We start from the raw sequence: 22,722 nt of genomic DNA, 5'->3' as shown, positions 1-22,722 counted from the left end.
TCCACTCGTCCGGTGGCAACTCCCCCTCCTCAGACATGTCTGAGTCCCAGGGTTGGGCTAGAATGGGGAGTAGCATATTTACTACCTTGAATGGGCACCTACTATGCGCCAGCCATTGCCCTACATACTTGACCTAAAGTCCTTACCCATGAGGTTCGAGGCCACTGGCCCATTTGACAGGGAAGAAACTGAGGCTGGGAGAGGCAAACGGACTCACTCAGGGTCATGCACCCGAGGAGACTGGAACCCCAGTTGCAAGGGGTTCCCACCTCCAAGCCCCTGGCCACACTCTTCGACTGGCTCCCTCGAGCCCGAGCCTGTAGAGTGTCAGCACCCAGCCAGGCCAGGCCGGAGATGTGCCATCCTACTCGGCAGTTAAAAGAAGAAAAAGTTGGATTGGTTACCAATATTTAAAAACAGGTCTGGGGGCTGAGCCTCAGTTTCTCTCATCTGTACAGCGGGGGTGATGGTGGAGTTGTAGCTATGGTCGAAAAGTAACCTTTTAGCCAACGTTTATTTGGTGTTTGTCATATACGAGGACCTTTACTGACCTGGCTTCACTGAACCCTCACAGTGGCCCTATGACAGAGCTCCGGGAATTGCCCCCATTTCACAGATGAGGAAACGAGGTGAAGAACGATGACCTGTGTGAGGTCACACAGCTCCTGAGTAGCTGGGCTGGGATTGGAACCTCAGGGAGTCAGGCTCCACCTGGAGCCGAGTAAGCCTTTGGAGGGACTTACTATCACTAGTGGCCCCATCTGGGTTGGGGGGCCTCTGTTTGGAATTCTCAGACTGGGAAAGGCTCCCTGTGGCCACCTTGTCCAGTGCCACCTTTTTAGATTGGAGACACTGAGGCGCAGAGGGGCCGGCCAGTGTCTCCTTCACCCAGCATGCTCTGCCCTTGGCCTCTGCTGCCTGGCCTGGAGAAGAGCTAGAGGAAGGAGGTGGGGGACACCTCAGCCCATAGCCCTGAGCACCCCCATATGCACCACGGGCCTCGCTAGCCCCAGGAGGAAGTGGTCTGGTTGGGAGTAGCTGGGCTGCTGGTCCTAGGGGTGGCTGGGGGGTGGGCCAGCTGGACAGTGTGGTTCAGAGCCGTTCCCACTCTGCTCCTTCTGAGCGGGGTGGCCTGGGGCAAGTGACTCAGCCTTTCTGGGCCTCAGTTTCCTCATCTGTAAAATGGGGACGCTCACAGCGCCTGCCCGTGGGGCTGGTCCTGCGGCAGAGGCCACGGACACAGTGTGTGCTGACTGGGCAGCAGAGGGGCAGCCTCAGGCCCCTGCCTCCAGGCAGCAGACCTTCCTGGGGTGCCTGGAGGCCCCCCGGCCCCGCCCTCACAGAGCCCATCATCCAGCGGGGAGACAGTCTGGGGGACCCAGTCTGACCAGAGGCCGCCAGGCCTTGGCCCCCTCGGCTCCCCAGCTGGGCCGGTCGCCTGTCAGGAGGAGGCAGGACTGCGGGCGGGGCGGTTGTCGGGCCGTGTAGCCGCGGGCGCTCTGACGGCCGGGCCCCCTCCCCGGGGCGCGCGGGGGCTGCGGGCGTCGCCGTCCTTCGGGTGGGCGCTGGCACCGCGCCGGTCGTACGGGTGAGGAAACTGAGGCCGGGAGAGGCACAGGGAGCCACAGCCTGGACCCCGGGGGCCTGAGCCTGGAGCTCGTGCCCCCGAGTGTGGGAAAGAGGAAGCAGAGAGAAAGGGATGTCCGCCGGAGGCCTGGCGGTTTCCTCTGGGAGGCAGGAGGAAGGGGAGGAAGAGGAGGAGGGCCGGGCAGGAAGCGGCCAGGCGGGAGGGGGGCAGCCTCCTTTGGCTCGGACAGACCTGGGTTTGAGTCCTGCCTCTGCCCCCTCCAAGCGGTGTGACCTTGGGAAAGGCACTTGGCCTTCTCGCGCTGTGCCTCAGTTTCCTCACATGTGGCCTAGAAACAGCCACGTGACGGCCCTGAGCGCTGGGGAGCTGCGGGGCCGAGCGGGCTGCTGCGGCGGAGATCGGAGCGCGCCCCGCACGCCGCGGGTGTTCAGCAGAGCTCGGCGGCCGTGGTCGTCGTCGTTCCTTTTATTAGTCGTCCATCTGCCACAGCCCGGGGTGGGGGGCGGGGGGTGATGAAGCCATCTCACGGGTGAGGAACCAGGCACAGAGAGGTAGGAAGACTTGCCCAAGGCCACAGAGCTGGGAGACAGACGAGCCAGGGACAGCATCTGCTACAGGCCTGCCAAGGCCAGGGGTCCGTGTTTTGGCCCCCCGACAGGTGGAGAAGCCACCCACCCTTCCCCGACAGCGTCGTAGAGCTTCACGGGCCAGGCAGAGCCCCAGGGTCCCCGTGGGGAGACAGATGGGAGCGCTAGAGGCCAGTGGCGCCCCAGTCCCTCCCTCTCCCAGGGTAACCAGGGGCAGGAGGCCCCCACGGTGAGAACGGGGTTCCTGTCCTTGCTGTGCCCCGGGCTGCTTTGTGACCCGGGTGGGTCCCCACCCTTCTCTGAGCTGTGAAATGGGCAACAAAGGGGCTTGATCTGGGCCTTCTGGGAAGGAAGGAAGGGGTGGTGGTGGGCAGGGCTCCCATGGGGGCCCCAAATGCACACACAGCTGCCCCATCGGCCCCTTACTGGGGTTCCGTGTGAGATCATTTTTGTAGAGTAGCTTGTCGCTCAGAAGAAACCCCTGACCATGCTGACGCCGTGGGCGGATGATATCGGTGTGTTTCCTTTGAGCTCAAATTCTATAAATCCACACACTAGAAAGCGCTCCTGAATCCAGCAGGGGGAGAGTGGCCAACGATGTTCATTTATTCTCATGCTGTGCCCCCAGTGCCTCTGGGGGTGCTTCACCTGCCCCTCCTGCTCCACGGGGCCTTTTGCCGGCTTTCTGCAAGTGCGCAGTCTGTTTTCGTTTGTTTGGGGGGACGGGGTGTTGGGACAAGACCATCGCCATGGTCTGGGCTATGAGTGTGGCAGCTGGGGAGAGGGCTGGGGGACAGGTTTAGGTTCAGATCTTGGCTTTCATGTCTTTGACATGTGACTTTGGGCCGAGAGCTTGGCCTTTCTGAGCCTCAGTTTCCCATTCTGGAAAACGGAATGTCAGTATGTGGCATTTTTTGGGTAACTGGAGTCAAAAGCCGGCTCAGCAAGGGCACAACGTGTCCCCACCCGAGAAGGTGGAAGAAGGGGCTTCCTGGGTAGGAAGCTGCCACATCCCAAGGTGGGCCCCCGCGGCAGCCCGTCCCGGGCACCGGCTGACAGCCCCAGCAGGCGAGGCGGGCTGCGGCTGGAAATCCCCCACCCACTTCTTTGTGAATGGAAAAGGAAACCAAAATGCTCAAGAAGAGATCTCTGCGCGCTGAGCGGCTGGCCCTCGGTGGTGATGGTGGTGGGGGGGGAGGGGGAGCTTCCTCCCCCCAAGGCAGGAGGGGCCGCCTCAGCTTCCTTTTTGGGGCCCCACACCCCTTTTTCCTATCTTCCCCTCTGCGCTGGGGAGCAGGCCACTGTTTTCCTCAGGCCATGGACTCTGCAGACCTCTCGGCCTCTGGAACCAGTAGGTGACAGCGTCCATGGGGAACAATTGAAGCAGCACCCGCCACCTGGCCTCTGGAGCCTCCCTCAAGGGGGGCTGATGCGGGGGGTCCTCCCACCACCTGCCTGACCTGAGTCCCGACGCTGGCCGAGGCGGGGGTGCTGCAAGTCCACAGCGGCAGCGGAGAAACCCGTCTCCAGGGAACTGTGCGGCACCGAGGGGCCCTGCTTGGTCTCATCTGAAATCTTCGTGTAATCTAGGAAACTCTAATGTACCGAGAGCCTCCACGTTTGAGCTCCTCATGGTTTTGGTTTTGCATTTTCTGTCGATAAAGCTCATGGCAGAAACTACAGGGCAGTGACTGAAAACCACCTCCGAGCCCCCTGCCCAGAGAGAACCAGCATTTCCATTTTGGTAGAAGTCTTTGTGACCTTTCTTCTTGCATTTCCTCTCTAACTTTTCCCCCACATTGCAGTTCCTTCAGCATTCGCTCATTCTTCGTTCTGCACTTCTGTCTGGAGCCCCTTCTGTGTGCCAGGCGCATGGGAAATACGGGCAGACACCTTAGGACAAAACCCCCAGCCCTGGGGAGACACACATTCCTCATTCTGCTTTGTGACCTGCTTTTTTTCACTTAACAGGGCTTGGACATTTTTCTGAAATATCTTCTAAGAATGTCTTTTTTTTTTTTTGAAGATTTTATTTATTTGACAGAGAGAGACACAGCGAGAGAGGGAACACAAGCAGGGGGAGTGGGAGAGGGAGAAGCAGGCTTCCCACGGAGCAGGGAGCCCAATGCGGGGCTCGATCCCAGGACCCTGGGATCATGACCTGAGCTGAAGGCAGACGCTTAACGACTGAGCCACCCAGGCGCCCCAGAATGTCTTTTTTATACTGGCTACACAATATTTCATTTACACAGAGAGGCCGTGATGTATTTAATAATTCAGCCATTTCTCACTTTCCTGCTCGAATAGATAGCTGTGTGACAAACATCTCGTACATAAATCTTGGTGCCCATCTCTCATTTCCTTAGGCTAATTTCCTAGAAAGGGAAGTGCTGAGTTGAAGGCTTTATGAGTGCTTCTACAGCCCTCTTGCTCTCTGAGCTTTTTTTCTTTTTTAAAAGATTTTTCATTTATTTATTTGAGAGTGAGGGAGGGAGAGAGCGCAAGCAGGGGGAGGGGCAGAGGGAGAAGCAGGCTTCCCGCGGAGCAGGGAGCCCTTGGACGCGGGGCTCCATCCCAGGACCCTGGGATCATGACCTGAGCCAGAGGGAGACCCTTAACCGACTGAGCCCCCCAGGCACCCGCTGAGCTTTATTGAGATAGTTTACAAGTATGTAAAATGAACTTACTTAAAGCGTACAGCAGCGGCTTTTGGTATATTTACAGAGTTGCGCAATGATCACTGTGATCTGATTTTAGAACACTTTCATCATCTCAGAAAGAGACCTTGCACCCATTAGCAGCCACTCCCCCCTCTCCCCTCCCTCAACCCTGGGCAGCCACGGGTTTGCCTTCAGTCTCTATGCATTTGCCTATTCGGTTCTTTTTACAGAAGTAGCATCAGAGAATTTGCCAGTCTTTTATGATCGGCACCTTGCACTTGGCATCATGTCTTCAAGGTTCATCCGTGTCATGGCAGCTGTCAGCGCCTCCCGCGTCATATTCCATCGTGTGGACAGACGTCGCTCCCACTTCCCGGCATGCGGCCCAGCTATCGTGCGTACAGGGCTGCTGTGAACACTCATGTGTGACTTTCTGTGTGGACATCCGTGTTTTCCTTTCTCTCGGGTGTATATCTAGGAGTGGAGCCGCGGGGTTATATGGTAATTCTCAGTTCAACATTTTATTGCCAGACTGTTTTCTGTGGCCGCTGCACCGTTTTACGTTCCCACTGGCAGCGTGTGAGGGCTCCAACTTCTCCACATCCTCGCCAACTCTTGTTATCTATCTTTTTGATTGTAATCATCCTAGTGGGTGTGAAGAGCTATCTCATATGGTTTTGATTTGCATTTCCCTGATGGCTAATGATGCTGAGCATTTTTCTCATGTGCTTAACTAGCCATTTCTAATGCTTCTGGTAGATCCTTTACAAATAGCCTTCCAGAAAGGTTATACCCACTTATCTTATCACCAGAGGTGCCAGCACTGGGTATTATTTTAAAAACCTCTGCCAACTTCTAGATGGGAGTGGTTATCTTGCCCTTTCTGATCACAGTGGAACTGACCATTTCTCTCTTTAAAAACCATTGAGTATTTATAATTCACATGACGTAACATTTCACCACGGGAAAATGCAGTTCATTGGCTTTTAGTATATTCACTGTGTGCGCAACTATCACTACTAATTCCAGAACATTTCCATCACCCCAGGAAGAAACCCTGTACCTATTAGCAGTCAGTCCCAATTCCTGTCCCCACCTGCCTCCCCAGCCCCTGGCAACCACTAGTCTACTTTCTGTCCCTATGGATTTGGGCCATTTCTCTTCCATTTCTTGGTCCTATACATTTTTGTGACTTACAGGCCATTTATAGCACTGTCTGCCTTTTTTCTTGTTGATTTGCAAGAGCTCTTTACATGGATATTAGCTCTCTGTCACATGTTGCTAATATTGTCCTAGTTCGCCATTTGACTTTTCAATTTCTATCATGAGGTTCTCCATCTCTGGAGGTTTTTAAGTCTGGGCAATAAAATACAGTGATCTCTTCCCTTACGGTTTTGTTCTTTGCTTTTTCTGCTTCAGGCCCCTCCCACCCTGGATCAGATAATCACTTAGGTTCTATTCCAGTTTTGTCTTGGTTTTATTTTTCACTTCTAATTATTTAATCCATCCGGTTTTTATTCTCTATGGCTGGTGTGATTTCCTGTTGTTTTTTGATGTCCGTGAGATGCTGCGTGTGAAGACGCATCACACGGTGAGCGCTCACTGAACGCGGGCTCGGGGTAAGGGGGTAAGGACAGCCGGTCGGCCCGGCTGAGCTCCGAAGGGCGGGACACCCCGGTGCCCCGTGGTGGCTCAGCTGTGGCCAGGGTCTTGCTCTTGCCCTGTCTCCGTCCTTCCTGGCGCCCCTGCAGCCCCCCGCACCCCAGAGACCGTCGCTTCCACCTCTTCTGAATCAGCATTCTTCGAAGGCAGGCGGTGGGTCCCGGTGGTGATGAGCCCCTCTCGGCCGCCGACAGAGGCTCTTAGTTCTCAACCACAGCGTTTTCCACCCTCGGCTGGCGCGGCGGCCGCAGCTGAAGCCCGCGCTGCTGGGACGAGGCGCTGCCCCGGCCGCTCTGGCTTCACAGCAGGGCCCCCGGTGGGCACTTCATCCAAGCCCCTGGGGCCTGGGGACATGCACGGTGGTCACCTGCAGACTCCGGTGACCCCCTGCAGACTCTGGTGGCCCATCAGTGTTCGGGGGGGGGGTGTCCAAGTCCGCATAGCGCACCCTCCCGTGTGGCGGGAAGGCCCAGGCGGGCAGTGCCCGCTTTGACGCTTGGGCACACCTGGACACGCGGTGTGGCCTCTGCGCCACGGCTTCCCCTTCTGTCTTGACCACGTAGCCTGGGGCAAGGGTGGGGGGTGCATGGGCCTTGGGCCTCTGCGGCCATGTGGGGGCAGGGACGATTCCCGGGGGGGGGGGGGCTCCGGGAGCAGGATGTGGTCGCTCAAGGTGTGGGCTGGCGGCAGCTGGCTTGCAGCGGGGGTGGGGGGTGGTTCTGGCTGCGTCCTGACCCCGCTTGCTCGGGACCATCTCTGGGCTTGCTGGGTGCCTGCCGAGCACTCCCAGACTAAGAGGCCACTTCCGTCCGCAAGAATGTTCCCGGCCAGCCAGGCGGACATAGGTTACATGATTGAAGGTGGTTTGCTGAACTGCCTGTGACGTCCGCTGACTCTTCGCAGCGGCTCAGCTCCAGGGTCCAGACAGTTGTTGCTCCTAATCTGCCAGCCCGAGAGCCAAAGGTTCCGGCTGGGAACGGGTGCGCTGCGGGGAGGGCGCAGCTGGAGTACAGGGCTGCAGGACAGAAAGCCTGGGAGGCGTGAGCATGCGGCCAGGCCAGTAAGGGTGGGGGGCACTGGCTCCCTCCGTTCCTGCCCCTGTAAGGCTCTGTCCTGGGTGGTGCCAGGTGGGGTGACTTGTCACCCTGTGGGGGGGGCAAGATCAGCTGGTAAGGGTGCCGGCAGACTGGCTCCTTGGTTCATCTGTTCAGTCATGCCCACGAGCGGGTGTGAGGCGTGTGGCACTTCCAGGGGTGGTCCCTCCTAAGCCACGGCCCCCCCCAAATGTGGGTGTGGCCCCCCCCGTGGGCGGGCCTTGGAGTGGAAGTTCACGCCTGTCCTCACAGATGGTTCAGCCACACTCGGCCACTCTGCGCAAACCAGGGCACCCGCATCTCAGGAGGGGCTCGAGTGAGTGTCGGGGAGATCCCAGGCTGGTTCTGTTTGTTGGGGGGCTGTCTCTCTTTGTATGGGGGGTCTCTATCTCTGGGTGTTTGTCAGGGGGAGGTTGCTCTAGCATCTGAAAGGAGCTTTGTGTCTCTGTTGCTGTGATTCTGTGTGTAGGGAGAGGGGGCTTTGTGACTATGTCACTGTGAGTCTGACGTGTGGGGGGACCCTTATGGGCATGAAGGGGAGCTCACTGCAGGTGGGGCTTTAGACAGGCCCCCAGGCCCTGTCTCAGCATTTCTGGCTAATCATCTACACTATAGGGCCTCCTTGGGGCCTCTGATGGTCCAAGAGTGGAGAAGGGGAGAGCAGATGATAGGGACTCTGTCTCTAAGCAGGACTGTTTTATTTGGGGGTCTCCCTTTCTGGGGCTCCGGGGGGCTCTTGCTTGCCAGGGAAGGGGGGAAGCTGACTTGATCCATGTGGCTTTTCCAGAAGCATCTCTCATCCCTTTCCTGTTCCCCTGAGAGGGGACATAAGGCAAAGGGGCCAGACCAAGGGGGAGATCCAGCTCATAGTGAACTGGGTGAGTCTGGGGGACTCCAGTGTACTCGGGCAACAGGCAGGTCTGCTTTCAGAAGCCCCAGGGGGTGGGTTCCATTATCATCCCATTTTACAGAGAAGGAAACAAAAGCACAGGAAAGCAAAGTGATTTATCCCGGGTCACACCAGAGAGAAGTGGCTGAAGCAGGCATTTGAAGGGCCTGTGGAGCGGGGGTTGGGGCCCAAGGAAGGAAGTGACCTGTGGTCTATAGTTCCAACATTTGTTCAGTCCCTGGAACAGGCTCACTGCCTTCAGTTTGCCCCCAAAGGAGCCAGGGAACAAGACGGGGGGGAGGTAACTCACCACACCCCACATCTGCCTCTGCTCCCCCACATCTGAGGGCGGGGGCCCCCGGCACCCACCCCAAGCATGTCCTCTGGGCCGGACCCGCTGCTGGGCACCCCTCGGAACAAGGTTTGGTGCCCTGTCCCCACCCCCAGAGGAACTCCCAGTCGGACGGTGGGGGCAGCTGCCTCATCAGGAAATTATAGCCAGGCCTGATAAGACCCATGCCGAGGGAGAGGCACAGGAATTGCACTAACCACCACTGAGTGACCAGAGCAGGCTCCCTGGAGGAGGGGAGGCTTCCCCTGCCGAGGCCACAGTCGGGATCGGGCACTGCGTCCCGCACACACAGGCCTGGCACGGGGTTAAAGTGCTGAGGTGGAGGGTCAGGAGTCTTGCTTTCAGCCAGTCCTCCCCCCCAGCCAGCTGGAACCCTGGGGGGCACGGCTCACATCCCCGACTGCCTGTCCTCCATTCCTCCCCCGACCCCAAAGTGCCTCCTCCAGAGCCCTCACTTGCGTGGGGCTCCGCAGTGGGGGCCACGCCCTGTGCCCCACCGGTCCCCAGTACGCAGGGATGCCCGGCACGCAGAAAGCTCATCGGAATACCATCTGCCAGGACCGTGCTCGGTGCCGGGGCTGCCGCGTGAACAAACCAAGTCCCCACGGAGCCTGTTTCACAGGTTGACAAAAGCAGGGAAAGAAGTAAAGGGGTTTATGTGATGGTGACTGTGAATTTAGACACTACCCAAATCTGCGAAGAGCTAGATTTGTGAAGCCGTGGGGGGCTGCCTTCCAGAGGGAACGGCAGGTGCGGAGGCCCGAGGTGGGAGTGTGCTTGGTACGCTTAAGGAAGGGCGCAGGCCAGGGCTGCGCTCAGACTGGGAGGAGATGAGGCCCGGGAGGTAATAAGGACTAGGTGCTGCAGGGTCCTGCGGACCATGGTGAGGACTTGGGTTCCTCTTGGCAGCGAGATGAGGCCCACAGACAGAATGCTGAGCAGAGGACAGGTGGGGAGTAGCCCAGGAAGGACTGGTGGATGGCAGCTCTGTTTCAATGCTGCCCACCTCTTGGGAGCTCAGGAGGTCACCCTGTTTTCTGGGCCCTCACTCTGTAGTGGGGCTTCCCTGGGAGCACCCCCTCTGCCCCCAGCAGCTGCCTGGCTCCTGATTCCATGCCCCCAGCATCCACCATTCTGCCTCTGTGGGATGGACTGCACCCAGTGCCTGTGGGGCGGGGGGTGGGGCGGGTGGGGCTCAGGTAAAATACAGACCTCAGGCTCACTTGCAGAGGGTCCAGGCTGGACTTTGTGATCAGCACCCCTGGGAGGCTTTCTTAGCCTTGGCACCCCCTCTGGGTGGCTGGAGGGGCACGGAAGGCCCCCACCACTGTTCCTCAGGCAGACAGATGGCCCAGAGCAGGGTGGTGAGGGTCTTCCCACCAGAGTATCACCATACTTATAAGGGTTGTCCCTTACACTGGGACAATGACCTTCCTGCTTCCTTGGTCCTGGCACCTCTTCAATATGATGCTCTTTTCCGTGAAATTGGAAAACATTTTTAAACGGTGGTGGCTTATGAAGTCAACAGTCCAGAAGCCACTGATGGCCGGCCCAGGCCGCAGTGCAGGACAGGTGCTCCTGAAGGGGCGTCTGCCAGCATTTCTAGCCCTAGCCCACTCCCCTGCCATCTCCTGGGCTTGGCTGTACTTTCTGGCCTCTGAGCAGCGGCTCTTGCTGTGCTCTTAAGCCTCCAGCGCCTCTCCTTCTCTCTTTTCCACTTTGGGGTGTTCAGCAAACACTTAGAGCCACTTACTCTGTGCCCTGCTGAAAGCAAAGGTGGAAAGAGAGAAGGGAGGCCTTCCGGAGCTCGCGGTGTAAAGTGGGGGGACAGCTATGCGGGCTGACTGCAGTGGGACGGGGGGGCGGGGGGGACAAGGAAGAAAGCTTCCGCAGAGAGGGGCCTTTTGCTTCTGAGCAGATCGGCTCTTCCTAAGGCTTGCATTCATCCTCCAGGACCTTTCCATACCCACCGGAAGCACCTCTGCACACACCCTATCACCAGATCCTCACGGGAGGGTAGTGGCATTGTTAGGTCTTACCAAAGTGAAGACAAGCCGGACAGGTGTTACCTGTCTGTCCGTAGAGGACGAGCCCGAGTTACGACTGAAGGCCAGGACTAACTGCCAAGCCCCGGAACGGGAAGGTTGCAGTGTGGCAGTTACGCAGGCCCCAGAGGGGTTTCCGAGTAGGACACTGGGTGGCTGCAGTCACGGGAACAGGTTTCTCTGCTCCGGCACTTCTCAGAGCCTTCTGTGGACGGTGTGCAGGGTTCCCCATGCACAAGAGGCTGCCCTCTCTTGGGAGAGTTCCTCTTTGCACTGGCCACCAGGTAGCTCAGAGACAGGTATGCGGCAAATAGAACTCTGCTCTGTGTTCTAGCACTTGTCTCCCTCCCGCTCAGAGATCCCTGTAATCTTTTTTGGAGGTGTGTGGGGGGAAACAAGTCAAGGTATTTTCTTTTTCTTGTACGTAGGCTGGCGTTTTGATACCCATCAGTAAGACTTGATTGAGCATTTTCCATAGTGATGCTTCATCCTTCCTTCCTTCATTCATTCATTCATCCCAGCAGCACCCATTCTAGGCTCTGGGTGGGAATGGGGCGGGGGGGGGGGTGGACTCAGTCATCTAGGACTAGGATCTGGAATTTGCTCTGAGTCTTTTAAGTTTTCAAGCCCTCATCCAAGACCACCTCCCATCCTCCCTCTATTCCTGGGAGGTCAGCAAGATCTATTTACCGTCCCCAGGTCACCAAAGAGGAAACAGGCTGTGGTTAGTGCCGTGCCCAAGATTCCAGAGGTATTAAGTGGTGGAGCTAGGACTCATCCAACCACCTCGAGCCACTGAGATGCTGCCTAGAGGGCACGGGTGTGGGGGCAGAAGCGTGTGGCTTGGACCTAGACCTCCAACTGTACACCGTCTCTTACTTCCTGTCCCACTGCTGTTCTTTGTAGGAGAGGAGTGAGGGCCCAAAGCCCTGGGAGAGACAAGACTGCCAGGGGGCTGCTGGGGTCTGGGGGATTCCAGATGGTGAGACGCCGCTCCTCAAGGCTTTCACTGGATAAGGGCTTCTCCAGTGGCCAGGTGGGATGCCGTGGATGGAGTAAGGCCATTGTGAGGGCCTGCCCTGCCCACACCACTGGGCCCTCTGTGCCAGGCCCTTCGCTACTTGGGTGTGAATTAAGTGCTGGTCTGGCCCAACTAGCAGGTATGCTGCTGTCGAGGTATTTAGCATGAGCTCCCTGGAGCTTCTGAAGTGTACATCAGGTGCCATTTCCACATCTCTGCCTTAGAACAAGCCCAAACTGACCCCCACAGCCTCAGGACCGCACGGGGACTTCTGGCGCCCTACTGTAACCACCTCGCTGGGTACAGGAGTCCCATCAGCCTCCTTAGGTGCTCATGTGCTTTCCCACCTCAGGGCCTTTGCAAGGGCCATCCTGGTGCCTGGGAAGCTCAGCTATGCTCTCCTCATAGCTGAGGTGAGCCCACATTGTTTCTGTGGCCCTTCACAGCTTCCCCCACCTGCCTGTCTGGGGCCTTCCTGTCTCCTTCCTGTCGGGCATCTGTCTCCCTCGTTACAATGGAAACTGTACGTGAGTCTGGGACTGTGTATCTTGTTTCTGCTGGAGCATTGGCACCTGGAGCGTCGTGAGGGCTTGGCTAGTCCCTCTGCTGGGGTCTTGAAGGAACGAATGGTGATAGGCTCCATTCAAGGTGCTTGTGAGGACATGGCAGAGTGGGATATAGCCTGTTACCTTGGGAGACTCTGGAAGGGCCATCCCTGCCCTCAGCCCATGCTTGTGGCCCTGCTCTAACTTAGCACATGGGGAACAGCAGCAGGTCATGGGACAATTTCTAGGTGACAGCATGAGGAAAAACAAGACAGAGAGAGAGGTCTGGTTCCAGTTGTCAGTCTCAATCCCCCTAGGCAGATTTGAAGCCCAAAGCCCCACCAGTGGGGGCAAGGGGACCCGTGGGTCAGTGGGGGTCGGGGAGGCCCAGGTAAACCCATAGGTTGAGGCAGAGATGTCCATGCCACCGTCTAAAAGAGATGACAAACCTAGAGCCAGAATGGTACAGTCTTACAGAAACACATGGAACTTTCTGCCCAGTTTTAACGTCCACTGAACAGACTAATTGTTCTCTTAGGGCTTACCCTGCTCTCTGCCTCCTTTATGTTCTCGATCTTTTAAAACAAACTCAGAAGCACCTGAATGGTTCACTGTGTCATCTGCATAGTCACGTTGAAATACATTTGTAAAAAAAAGATTTTTATTTATTAGTGAGTGAGCACGAGCAGAGCAGGGAGGAGGAGAGGGAGCAGCAGACTCCCTGCTGAGCAGGGAGCCCAATTCGGGGCTGGATCCCAGGACCTGGGGATCGTGATCGTGACCTGAGCCGAAGGCAGAAGATGCTTAACTGACTGAGCCACCCAGGTGCCCCTGAAATACAACTTAATATAAACTACATTCTGTTGTTTTTCCCTTACTTTCATTAGGGCACATATATAGGTAGATGACATGTGGATTTCACTGCAGGATGGGCTGAAAGAAGACACGTGTGTGTCCAGTCCCTGGGCCATTTGGAGGGGAAGCTGTCGTACTGTAACCACAGTGGACCCCAGGCTTTACCCACCTTGGCTGGCCTCACCCCAGCCTAGAAGTTCAACAACAGCTGTTTGTCAGGCCGCTTTTTTTTCCCCCACTTGCAGTAGTTCACCCAGTCACCATAGCACCCGTGCAAGGAGAGAGTGACTATTAAATATCTCTGCTTTATAGATGACAGCACTGACGGAGGATTGAGCCACTTGGCCAGGTTTTAGAGGAAGTGGCAGAGACAAGACTGAACACTAACATCTAGAGGGATAAGAGAAGTATAGAGCCTAAAGTCAGGTATAGAAACGCAAGCCCTACTGGGGGTACCGTGTCAGAGCTGATCTGCATCTTTGCCTTTGACCTTCCTAGCAGCTAGGGCAGAGGAAGAAATGGGTTATTCCCCCGGAGTCACAGCGGCCATAGGAAGGCAGCTAGCTTTGTGGATGCTGGGCGCCGAAACTTGCTTCCCAGGAGGGATGTAGTGAGTGACATGCTACTTGCTTACACCACATTATCTGGGGTGCTTTGGCCATTTCAGTCACTCAAGTGTGACTCTGAGGTGGGTCTAGAGAGCAGGTGGGATAGAGAGCATGCTAGAGGGGAACCTGGAGTTCCCTAATGTTCCTGTAGCTGCTGATCCAGCCCCAGAGTTTGGGCTCAGCTCTCCATCCCAGTTCTGTCCCACTACATTGCTCAACCAGGAAGGCATGCATTGGTCCTTCCACATGTGACCAGTGCTCTCGAGTCCTGCTCTGGACCGTCCAGCTAGGGCTGTGGCCACAGGCAGGGTTTATCCTGCCTCATGTGCTCACTCGCCCCTCCAGTCCGGGCAGAGCCTCTGGCCTCTCTCCAACATCAGCACAGTAGTTGGTCACACCAGCTCTGGGGTTCAGATCCCGGCTGTGCCCCTAGCTGGGCAGCACTGGGGGGAGACGGCTGGGCTGGCTGGGGCAGCTGCCTGAGAGGAGTCAGCTAGAACCTGTGTCCGCTTAGCCAGGGGGGCAGACGGGAGGCAGCACCCGTGCAGCCGGGGTGGCCGTGGGGGGAGAGGGGAGGCCTCTTCACCACCACCTGCTGGGCCAGCAGTCCCTCAGCTGCTGGGGAGAGCGCAGGCAGGGAGGCCCTGCAGTCAGAGTGAAGCCGGTGGCTCTGCTCGTTCGTCTCAGCATTCACCCTGGGGCCAGGGCCCAGAGCGGAAAGGGAGACTCGTTCTGTTCCCTCTTGGCCTGGCCTACTTCCTCCCAGTGATCCTGAGGGCCCAGAGCCAGTGGGGAGACTTGGGGGCCAGGCAAAGCCAACTGCAAAAGCAGAAGGAAGGAAACGGCCCATGTACCTTACCCATCTTGCAGAAGGGAAACGGGCTCTGAGAGCTGAGCCATGCGCACTCCGGCACGCCCAGGGCCCGTGTCAGTACTGCGCCCCACATCTCACGGGCTCCCAGGCTAAGAAGCTGGGATATGGGGGACACGTAAGACAAACCTGAAAGATAAAACCCCCTGGCTGGTGGTCACTTAGAGCTGGAACGGACTGGCCACCTCTCTGAGCTTGCTCCCTCCTTTACCGTGTTAGTGAGACGAGGCAGTCCACCACGGCAAACGGTTATTCCCTCCGGACTGCTGGGGGCAGGGGGAGCCTAGACTGGGAAGAGCCCCCAGTTTGGCCGACCCTCTCCTGCCAGGCTGCCCCTTCCCTCCCTGTTCACCAGCCCTCCTGCAGGTGGGGAGTAGCTGAAGGCAGGTGGCCTGGCCCTAGGGTCACCATCCTTCTATCAGAGACACCTGGTGCCTGCATGTCCCTAGCAGTTACACACGTGGCTTTGGGGATGGGCTCTTGTACCACTTCTTGAAAAGGCAGCTTCTGCCCAAGATGTGGAGGTCAGATTCCCCCAAAGCCACAGTGCCAGGAACTAGCCTTTGGGCCTGCCCTGTTTCCATCCCTCTGCCCCTGCCCTATGTTGGCTTGGTCGGGCTGGTCCTTCCCAGGTGGGCCTGGCTGTCTCCTGGTCCTTGGGAAGAGAGGTACTAGAGAGATGGGGCCCAGTCGAGCCTCCCTGTCCATTCCCCCATCATCTCTGGCCCCTGCTGGAAGCAGCCCTTGATTATCTCATGACCCCGGGAGAAACAATCTTATCACCCTTATCACAAGAGGAAGAGGAGGAGATGGGGGTGGGCAGTAGAAGGGAGACCTCCTTTCTGAGAAACTGCTGCCCTCGAGCTGCTGGCTCCTGTGTTCTAGGGTGCCCCAGAGCTTCCTGCTCTTCGGGAACAGGCATCTGCAAGGTCAGCCCCTGCTCAGCCAAGTTCAGTCAGGACCCAGGAGAGGAGGCCTTGCTGGCAAAGGGGCAGGGGACCACTTCCCATGCACTCTGAACCTCGTGTATGTTGGATGTCACAGCAGACTCCTGGGTCCAAGGTTTTTCCAGCTGGTTCTGACTGGGGCCAGCCATACCAGGGCTTGTCCCTTTAGGGATGTTGGCAGAAGCCCCAAGAGCCTGTGGCTAAGCTACTCTGCCAACCTCCACCCTGCAGCCAAATCCACCCCTCCTTATCCTCAGACTTGAAGACAGGCAGATTAGTTAGGTGTGGCAGTTTGAGGTTCTAGGCTGTATACTGTGGTCAGAGGTAAAAACCTCATCTACCCTCCCTTAGGCAAAGGACTTCACCTCCAAAATTTGAGTTTCATCTCTTTGAGATGTGGTGAGAGTATCTGTTTCCTACAGCTGATGTTAGGTCAGGAGAGGCCTGCGCTAATGAGGGACTGATGGGGGGTGGGGTAGAAGCTAAAGGCAGGACAAAGGCCTGGGCCCCCGGCAGTCAGCGTCACAGAGGGAAGCGTGACTTGGGTTGGATACCCTCAAGTCCTCTCCAGGCTTCTTTTGATGAGGGGGTCAGCAGCCGTGTGACCTGGCTGGGTTGGGCGGGGGGAAGGAGAAACCAGTGGAAGGAGAAACAGATGTCAGCAGGCAAAAACCTGTCAGAGACAGGTTCAGGTAAAGAGGGGTTGGCCCTCAGCTAACACAGGTTTTGGAGGCTCTCAGCATGTGGGGTGTGGGAACGGTGCTTAGAGGCTACAGGAGAAGGGCCCTCGGCAAGGCTCCGGCAAGCCAGAATGCCAGACCTCGTCCCAGGCTTGGGGAGCCTGCTTGGCAGCACCAGGAGCACTCACTCACCCAGCTAAGCCCTTGGGGAGACTGCAGAAAAAGAGAGGCCTGGGTGGGTGAAGGGCCATGAGGGACAAGCCGCAAGTGCTCCCCCTTGGTCTCCTAGAGTTCAAAGCCCAAGCTACAAGCAGCCTGCTCCAATATCCAGGAGGTCCGGCGATGCACACGCCTCGAGATGCCAGACAACCTCTACACCTTTGTCCTGAAGGTGAGTGACAGCTTCTCCCCCCCGGGGGTCACACCCACACAGCCGAGGCACGCACACAGCCACTCCCTCCCTCCCTGCCAGGTGAAGGACCGGACGGACATCATCTTCGAGGTGGGGGACGAGCAGCAGCTGAACTCCTGGATGGCTGAGCTCCGGGAGTGCACAGGCCAAGGGTGAGGCCCCACTCCTGGCCCAGCTTTTCCTACTCCCCTGCTCTACCCAGATCCTAACCTCAGCCTCTTCAGCAGGTTGGAGAGCACAGACCCAGAGACGCATATTCCCTCAGCCCTAGAGCCTGGCACATCCAACTCTCCGAGGGGAAGCACAGACTCCCTGAACCAAGGTGAGTGGGTCCAGGGCTCTGTCCTCTGTGTAAGGCAGAACCAGCTTCAGCCCAGGACGTAAGGTACCACAGGGGGTCACCACCACTGATCTTGTCTACCAGGTGCTTCTCCTGGGGGGCTGTTGGACCCCGCCTGTCAGAAAACAGAGCACTTCCTGTCCTGCTACCCCTGGTTCCACGGCCCCATCTCCCGGGTGAAGGCAGCGCAGCTGGTTCAGCTGCAGGGTCCTGACGCTCACGGAGTGTTCCTGGTACGGCAGAGTGAGACACGGCGTGGAGAGTATGTGCTCACATTCAACTTCCAAGGCATAGCCAAGGTACAGGGCGTGGTAGGGGGGGCTGGACCCCCACCCCCAGGCCCTCGTGGCCCGTGGCTGAGCCTCCTCTCCTCCTCTAGCACCTGCGCCTGTCGCTGACCGAGCGGGGCCAGTGCCGAGTGCAGCACCTCCACTTCCCCTCCGTCGTGGACATGCTACGCCACTTCCAGCGCTCCCCCATCCCGCTCGAGTGCGGTGCTGCCTGTGACGTCCGCTTGTCCAGCTACGTGGTAGTGGTCTCCCAGCCACCAGGTGTGACCCTTGGTAAAGGGGGTGGGTGGCACAGGGAACCAGGTAGAGGGTAAAAGCCTGCTGCAAACCCAGGGGCACAGAGATCTGTTTTTGTGTTCTTCCAACATCGGCCCCCTGTCACATTAAGACTGACCATGTCGGTCTCTCTCTCGGTCACTTGTCCCCCAGGTTCCTCCAACACTGTCCTGTTCCCCTTCTCCCTCGCTCACTGGGATTCGGAGCTGGGCCTTCCCCACCTTAGCTCTTCTGGCTGTCCGCGGGGGCTTGGCCCAGAGGGTCTCCCCGGCCGATCCTCTCCCCCAGAGCAGATATTCCACCTGGTGCCTTCGCCCGAGGAACTGGCCAACAGCCTGCGGCACCTGGAGCCTGAACCTGCCAGTCGAGCCCGGGACTCAGACTACGAAATGGACTCCTCCTCCCGGAGCCATCTCCGGGCCATAGACAATCAGTACACACCTCTCTGATGGGCAGTGAGGAATCCCAGGCCTCACACATGCCCCCGAGGAACACAAGCAAGCAGAGATGTGAACTTGTGAATGTAACTTTCTTTCCTTCCTTCCAGAGAGAGATTTAAGGGACACTGCTAACTGCTCATTCCAGTTTGGATGTGACCCTTCTAATAGGCCTGTTAAAGGGCCTCCTGTATGTTTCATCAGTCCATCAATTGGCTTTCTCCTTATTGTTTACAGATGTAGTTCTTGTTCGCAGATGCCACTAATTCTCGCCCCGAGTCCCCAGGACCGGTCCCCATCCCTCTTACAGGACGTGGTGGGGTGAGGGCCAGAGCTGGTGGCGGAACCTGGGTTCTCTTTCTCACTGACACTGTCATAGCTGATGGCAGACTTTCGGGGTGGGGTGGGGGGTCGTCAGGAAGCCCAAAACACTAACAAGCCCTGGATCCTCATATGGTTTGCCAGTCCACGCGGCAGGTCTGCCGGCACCCATGCCAGAGATGAACACACCACTCCTGCTTTGCCTCACAGCTTTAGGACAAAGCTCAAAGTTAAAAATTGTTTTAAACATTTTACCTCAGATTAATTTTTCAAAGGATTCAGGTTTTGAAACTCAATTATTGCTTATTTCATTGCACTCTTTAAACTAATACCCATGCAATTTTGTAGTTCAGAGATAGCTATGCAAACCCTACTTGACTAGTTCCGGGTCTGAGCCAGCATGCCTGGCTTCCATGTTTTTTTCATCCTCAGGACAGTCACCTGCTGAGTAGCCACTGTCCTTCCTAAATGTAGAGAAGTGAAGTATGTCACCCTTTCAGGGAAATTCAGGCAATTACTGAAATAGGAGGGTGGCAAGGAATAGTTCTACCCTGGTGCCTTATGAATAAAAAACTGGATTCTGGTTTATAGCCGCTTTCTGGTGAGAGTTAAACTAGTTTAAGGGGTGAGGGAGGGACAAGCAAAAAGGGAGGAAGGGCTCCTGGGCCCTTTCTTCTGGTAAATCCTTCACCAACAGGGCTGGCTCAGAGCACCCCCCCCACCCCCCCGCCCCTGAATCTAATGGCTTATAAACTATCCCACAAGGTTTTAGGCTCATTCTTGAGCCAAGATAGGAGCTAGGAATCTGGTGCCACAGCTAATGAGAAACTCCTTTAACAGCCCACAATCAATCAGTGTTCTGTTCCAGCTGCTTACTGCTTACTTGGTGAGGAATGTGAGCGCACGTACACACGGGCACACATCGTCTCCACCGGCCAGGGATCCTGCAGTCAAATCTCCATCTGTACTTGCCTTTCACCAGTAATACAATTCACAGGGGAGCTGGCTCGTCCCAGAACTTTCCTGCAGAGGCTCCGAAACAAGAGGGGTAGTGACAGAGTGGAGCCAGCTGCTCCTGGGTGCCAGCAGAGCCCTTCAGTAGAGCCACCAGGCCCACCAAAGTGGCTTCTAGGAAACTGGGAGTTTAGCACAGTTTAACATTTATAGATTCAGGCTAACTTTAAACCCTGGCCTAAAACTAACTACTGCCTGCCTTATCTGGGGTGAGGGTTTGGTTTGCACCCTCCAGCCATTCTCTGTATTCCCAGAGGTCAGACTTTTGCTTCTAGAATTTTCTGGGGGTTTTTTTTGGGGGGGGGGGAAGGTGGAGGGGGCAAGCAGTCACCTCTTCACCACTTTAAAAACCAATGCTCCTGGGTGTTTTCATAGATTGTAAAGCAGATCCGATCCAGATTTGTGGTCTTTTTCTAAGGACACTTCTTTCCTTCATTTTTCTACACATCAATCAGGTTTCTCTACGTAATAAATGCTAAGTGAAGTGTGAACCAGAGAAGTAAGCACTGTTCTGGATTTCTCTTAGAGAAAGCTCATCACGCACGGTCACAGCATACCCCACACCACCCTCCTGACCCCAGTGTGACCGCTGCTGACAGCAAGAAGCCAAGCCAACAGCCTCCACTGAGAGGCCAGGCTCTGAATGCCAAATGGATAGTAAGCACTATGATCCCTCCAGTTATCTCTATTGACAGACAACAAGGATAGCTTGACTGCTCCCAGCACCATCACTTCCTTCTGTCTTGAATGAACTTTTACAAACTAACAGTCACCAGCACCAAAGAATTAAGTCAACTAACCTGCCTTGAATTTTAGACCAGCAATCCATATGGCTTTATCTGGTATAAATCTTCTGCCTTTGATCATTTCTGGACCGTGTAGGAAAAAGGAATAGCAATCATTAAAATCTTAGGCCAGAGAACACTATTTTTACATAACAGTTTCTTAACCTAAAATCAAGGCCTTGAACTCTTCCCTAAGCGTTGCCTGAGATTCCTTCATGCTTTTAATTCAGGGCTACGACTCCTATCGCAAATGTCATGTGAGCTCTAACATCTCCCACAGGCTTGAGGAACTTGATAGTATATTATCCACTGCCTCTTAACAAGGACACATCTGACACCCAGTGTTTGGCTGGAATAAGCACCACACTGTAATGACAACAGTGTAAATGGATCCATTCTATATCATTATAGGCAGAACGTATTTGGCAAACTTTTATGTATTGTTTATGTACTGTACAAGTAACTTATTCTTGAATAATGCAAATTTTGCTATAATGTACAAATTGCTACACATGAATTAAAAAAAAAGTTTTCAGAATCTTGACTTGTTGCTGTAATATTTAAAGGCTCTATCATTACAGGACTATGGTCTCTGCAAAATCCTTGCTCTGCTCAATTACTTGCTTTTCCCTCTGTCCCCCCCCAAAGGGGGAACATGAGCAATGCTGTGAGTCTACGGCAATAAGCTACTTTGTACATCGCTGCATTGTTTTAGCTTTTCAGCCCTCTGGATTTATCAGTTTCTTTTTAAAAGGTGTCTCCTGCCCCCTACTGGTAAAACAGGTGTGTGAATCATGACAACTTCTCACTAACAACACTCATCTGGGTTCAGGAGATATTAAAAAGGAAGCTTACAGAACCAGCGTCAGGCTGAGGATGTGGGATCTCAGTGCTGCCCAGCTCTGGCCAGCCTTCCTCCTTCTGGAGCGGACCTTTATCCACCAAAGAGAATGTCTCAGTCTTGTCTTTTTCTAGAGATACCTTGAACCAGAACTAAAGGTGAAGAAGAAAAGTCATTTGACAACTAACCTTCCAGGATGTTTAAGAAAGCACACTCAGCCCTCCTGCCTTGATACGAAGTATCCTATAACAGAAATATCTTAAGCTTATACAAACACAGACTAACTTGATATCAGTTTTTAAAACTTTTTTTATTTTTTAATTTTTTTTAAGTTTTTATTTTATATTATCTACAAAGTAAAAGTTTTTCCCTTAACTTAAAAGTTGAACCACTGTAGACAGTGATCACTCCATCAAACTTGATTTATAAATAATAACCCGTCATTTTGACGGTAAGAATTTACTGAACCTTTGTCAAGTTTAGTAAAAGGGCGTTCCAAGTCTTGATTTTTTTTTTTTTTTTTTTTTAGCAGTAATAGCAGCAAGAATCACTCTTGTTACTTCTTTTGCTAGCTGATGTGTTCATGACTTTCGAGGGTCATTAAAAAATAAATAACTTCCAGTTTCAGCAAGCAGAGCTGGGGTACTTGTGGGGCTCTGAAACAGCATATGGAATTATGGAACAGCCCACAAGTTCCTAAATGCCTCTACTCGGTCCAAATATCTTCCACTGCAAGTGAACTGTTAGCATTCCTATTGGATGTTACAAGAAATCAACATATATTTTTAAAAAACAAAATAAATGAAATTCTAGTTTTCTGTGCTTCCAGTTGGTAGAAGCAGTAGAAGGGAGGAGGGAATTTGGCCTTTCGGTTCCTCCAGGGCAGCCTTACAACTGCTGTTGGTGGTGGGCTTGTACTGTAAGAAAGAAAAGTGGATATTTAAACAGAAAACTGGCAACACCGCACATTAGCCTAGTGTCTCTGCAGCACATGACTAAACTACCCTTGTGCTAGCTGAACAGACTCAAAATTTAATTCACTCTTCCCCCTCCCATCTGCACCAAAAGGGGGAGGGGTAGGTGGGTGGGTAGAAACAAACCAGTCAGATGTAAAACCACTTCAGATAAAACTCCCAGAAGACTTGGGGTAGAAAAAAAGGCCTTAACATACCCCCTCCCCAGATACCAGCCAAGCACCAGTACTGCTTTCAGAGTAACAGGTCAGACTGTGAACTACCGCCATGGCAGCCATCACGTGTGAGAGCACAATCGCAGGGACTTCTCTTCCTGTCAGGGCATAGGCTGGAGCTAAGGCTACACTCAAAACCAATCCACACACAGCACACTTTCTCATCAGTAGTCTTCTCCAGAGCTACAGTCAAACTCTGCCATGGTGGTAACCACCCCCGTCAGACTGGGGGCGGGAAGGGGGGGCGCGGGGCGGGGACTAAGGAAGGAAAACGCTGCCCTGTCCAGCCTACTGTAACAAGGAAGGCCAACGGAGTCCTAAGCACGCATCAGCCACACAGAATGCTGCTGCTTCTCATCAAGTCAAATCCTGTATACCATCAGAACACACACAGACTCGGCTCCTGGAAGCCT

The 22,722-nt window shown here is 55.1% G+C and overlaps 2 protein-coding genes across 10 annotated transcripts in view; one reads left to right on the top strand and one right to left on the bottom strand.

Moving 5' to 3' along the window:
- SH2B3 (SH2B adaptor protein 3) overlaps positions 1-20,817 on the top strand; it is a 36,673-nt gene extending 15,856 nt beyond the window's left edge. The window contains exons 3-8 of one of the 2 annotated variants that reach the window (XM_078060976.1): positions 16,694-16,795; positions 16,877-16,968; positions 17,041-17,138; positions 17,241-17,455; positions 17,536-17,707; positions 17,876-20,817. In XM_078060976.1, the coding sequence (XP_077917102.1) occupies positions 16,694-16,795; positions 16,877-16,968; positions 17,041-17,138; positions 17,241-17,455; positions 17,536-17,707; positions 17,876-18,171 (975 nt within the window). In that variant the 3' untranslated portion in view covers positions 18,172-20,817. The remainder of the gene's footprint in view (positions 1-16,693; positions 16,796-16,876; positions 16,969-17,040; positions 17,139-17,240; positions 17,456-17,535; positions 17,708-17,875) is intronic. The other variant, XM_036080574.2, reaches the window with a different exon arrangement.
- A 594-nt stretch (positions 20,818-21,411) lies between these two features.
- The window catches only part of ATXN2 (ataxin 2), a 116,052-nt gene continuing 114,741 nt past the window's right edge, over positions 21,412-22,722 (bottom strand). For all 8 annotated transcript variants that reach the window (XM_078060973.1, XM_078060972.1, XM_078060969.1 and 5 more), the window contains one exon: positions 21,412-22,037. In XM_078060973.1, the coding sequence (XP_077917099.1) occupies positions 21,930-22,037 (108 nt within the window). In that variant the 3' untranslated portion in view covers positions 21,412-21,929. The remainder of the gene's footprint in view (positions 22,038-22,722) is intronic.

Source organism: Halichoerus grypus, chromosome 13 (genome assembly GCF_964656455.1).
Source record: "Halichoerus grypus chromosome 13, mHalGry1.hap1.1, whole genome shotgun sequence".
Classification (NCBI taxonomy): Eukaryota; Metazoa; Chordata; class Mammalia; order Carnivora; family Phocidae; genus Halichoerus; species Halichoerus grypus.
Note: the sequence above shows the minus strand (reverse complement) of the source record. Positions and strands in the feature narration are given on the sequence as shown.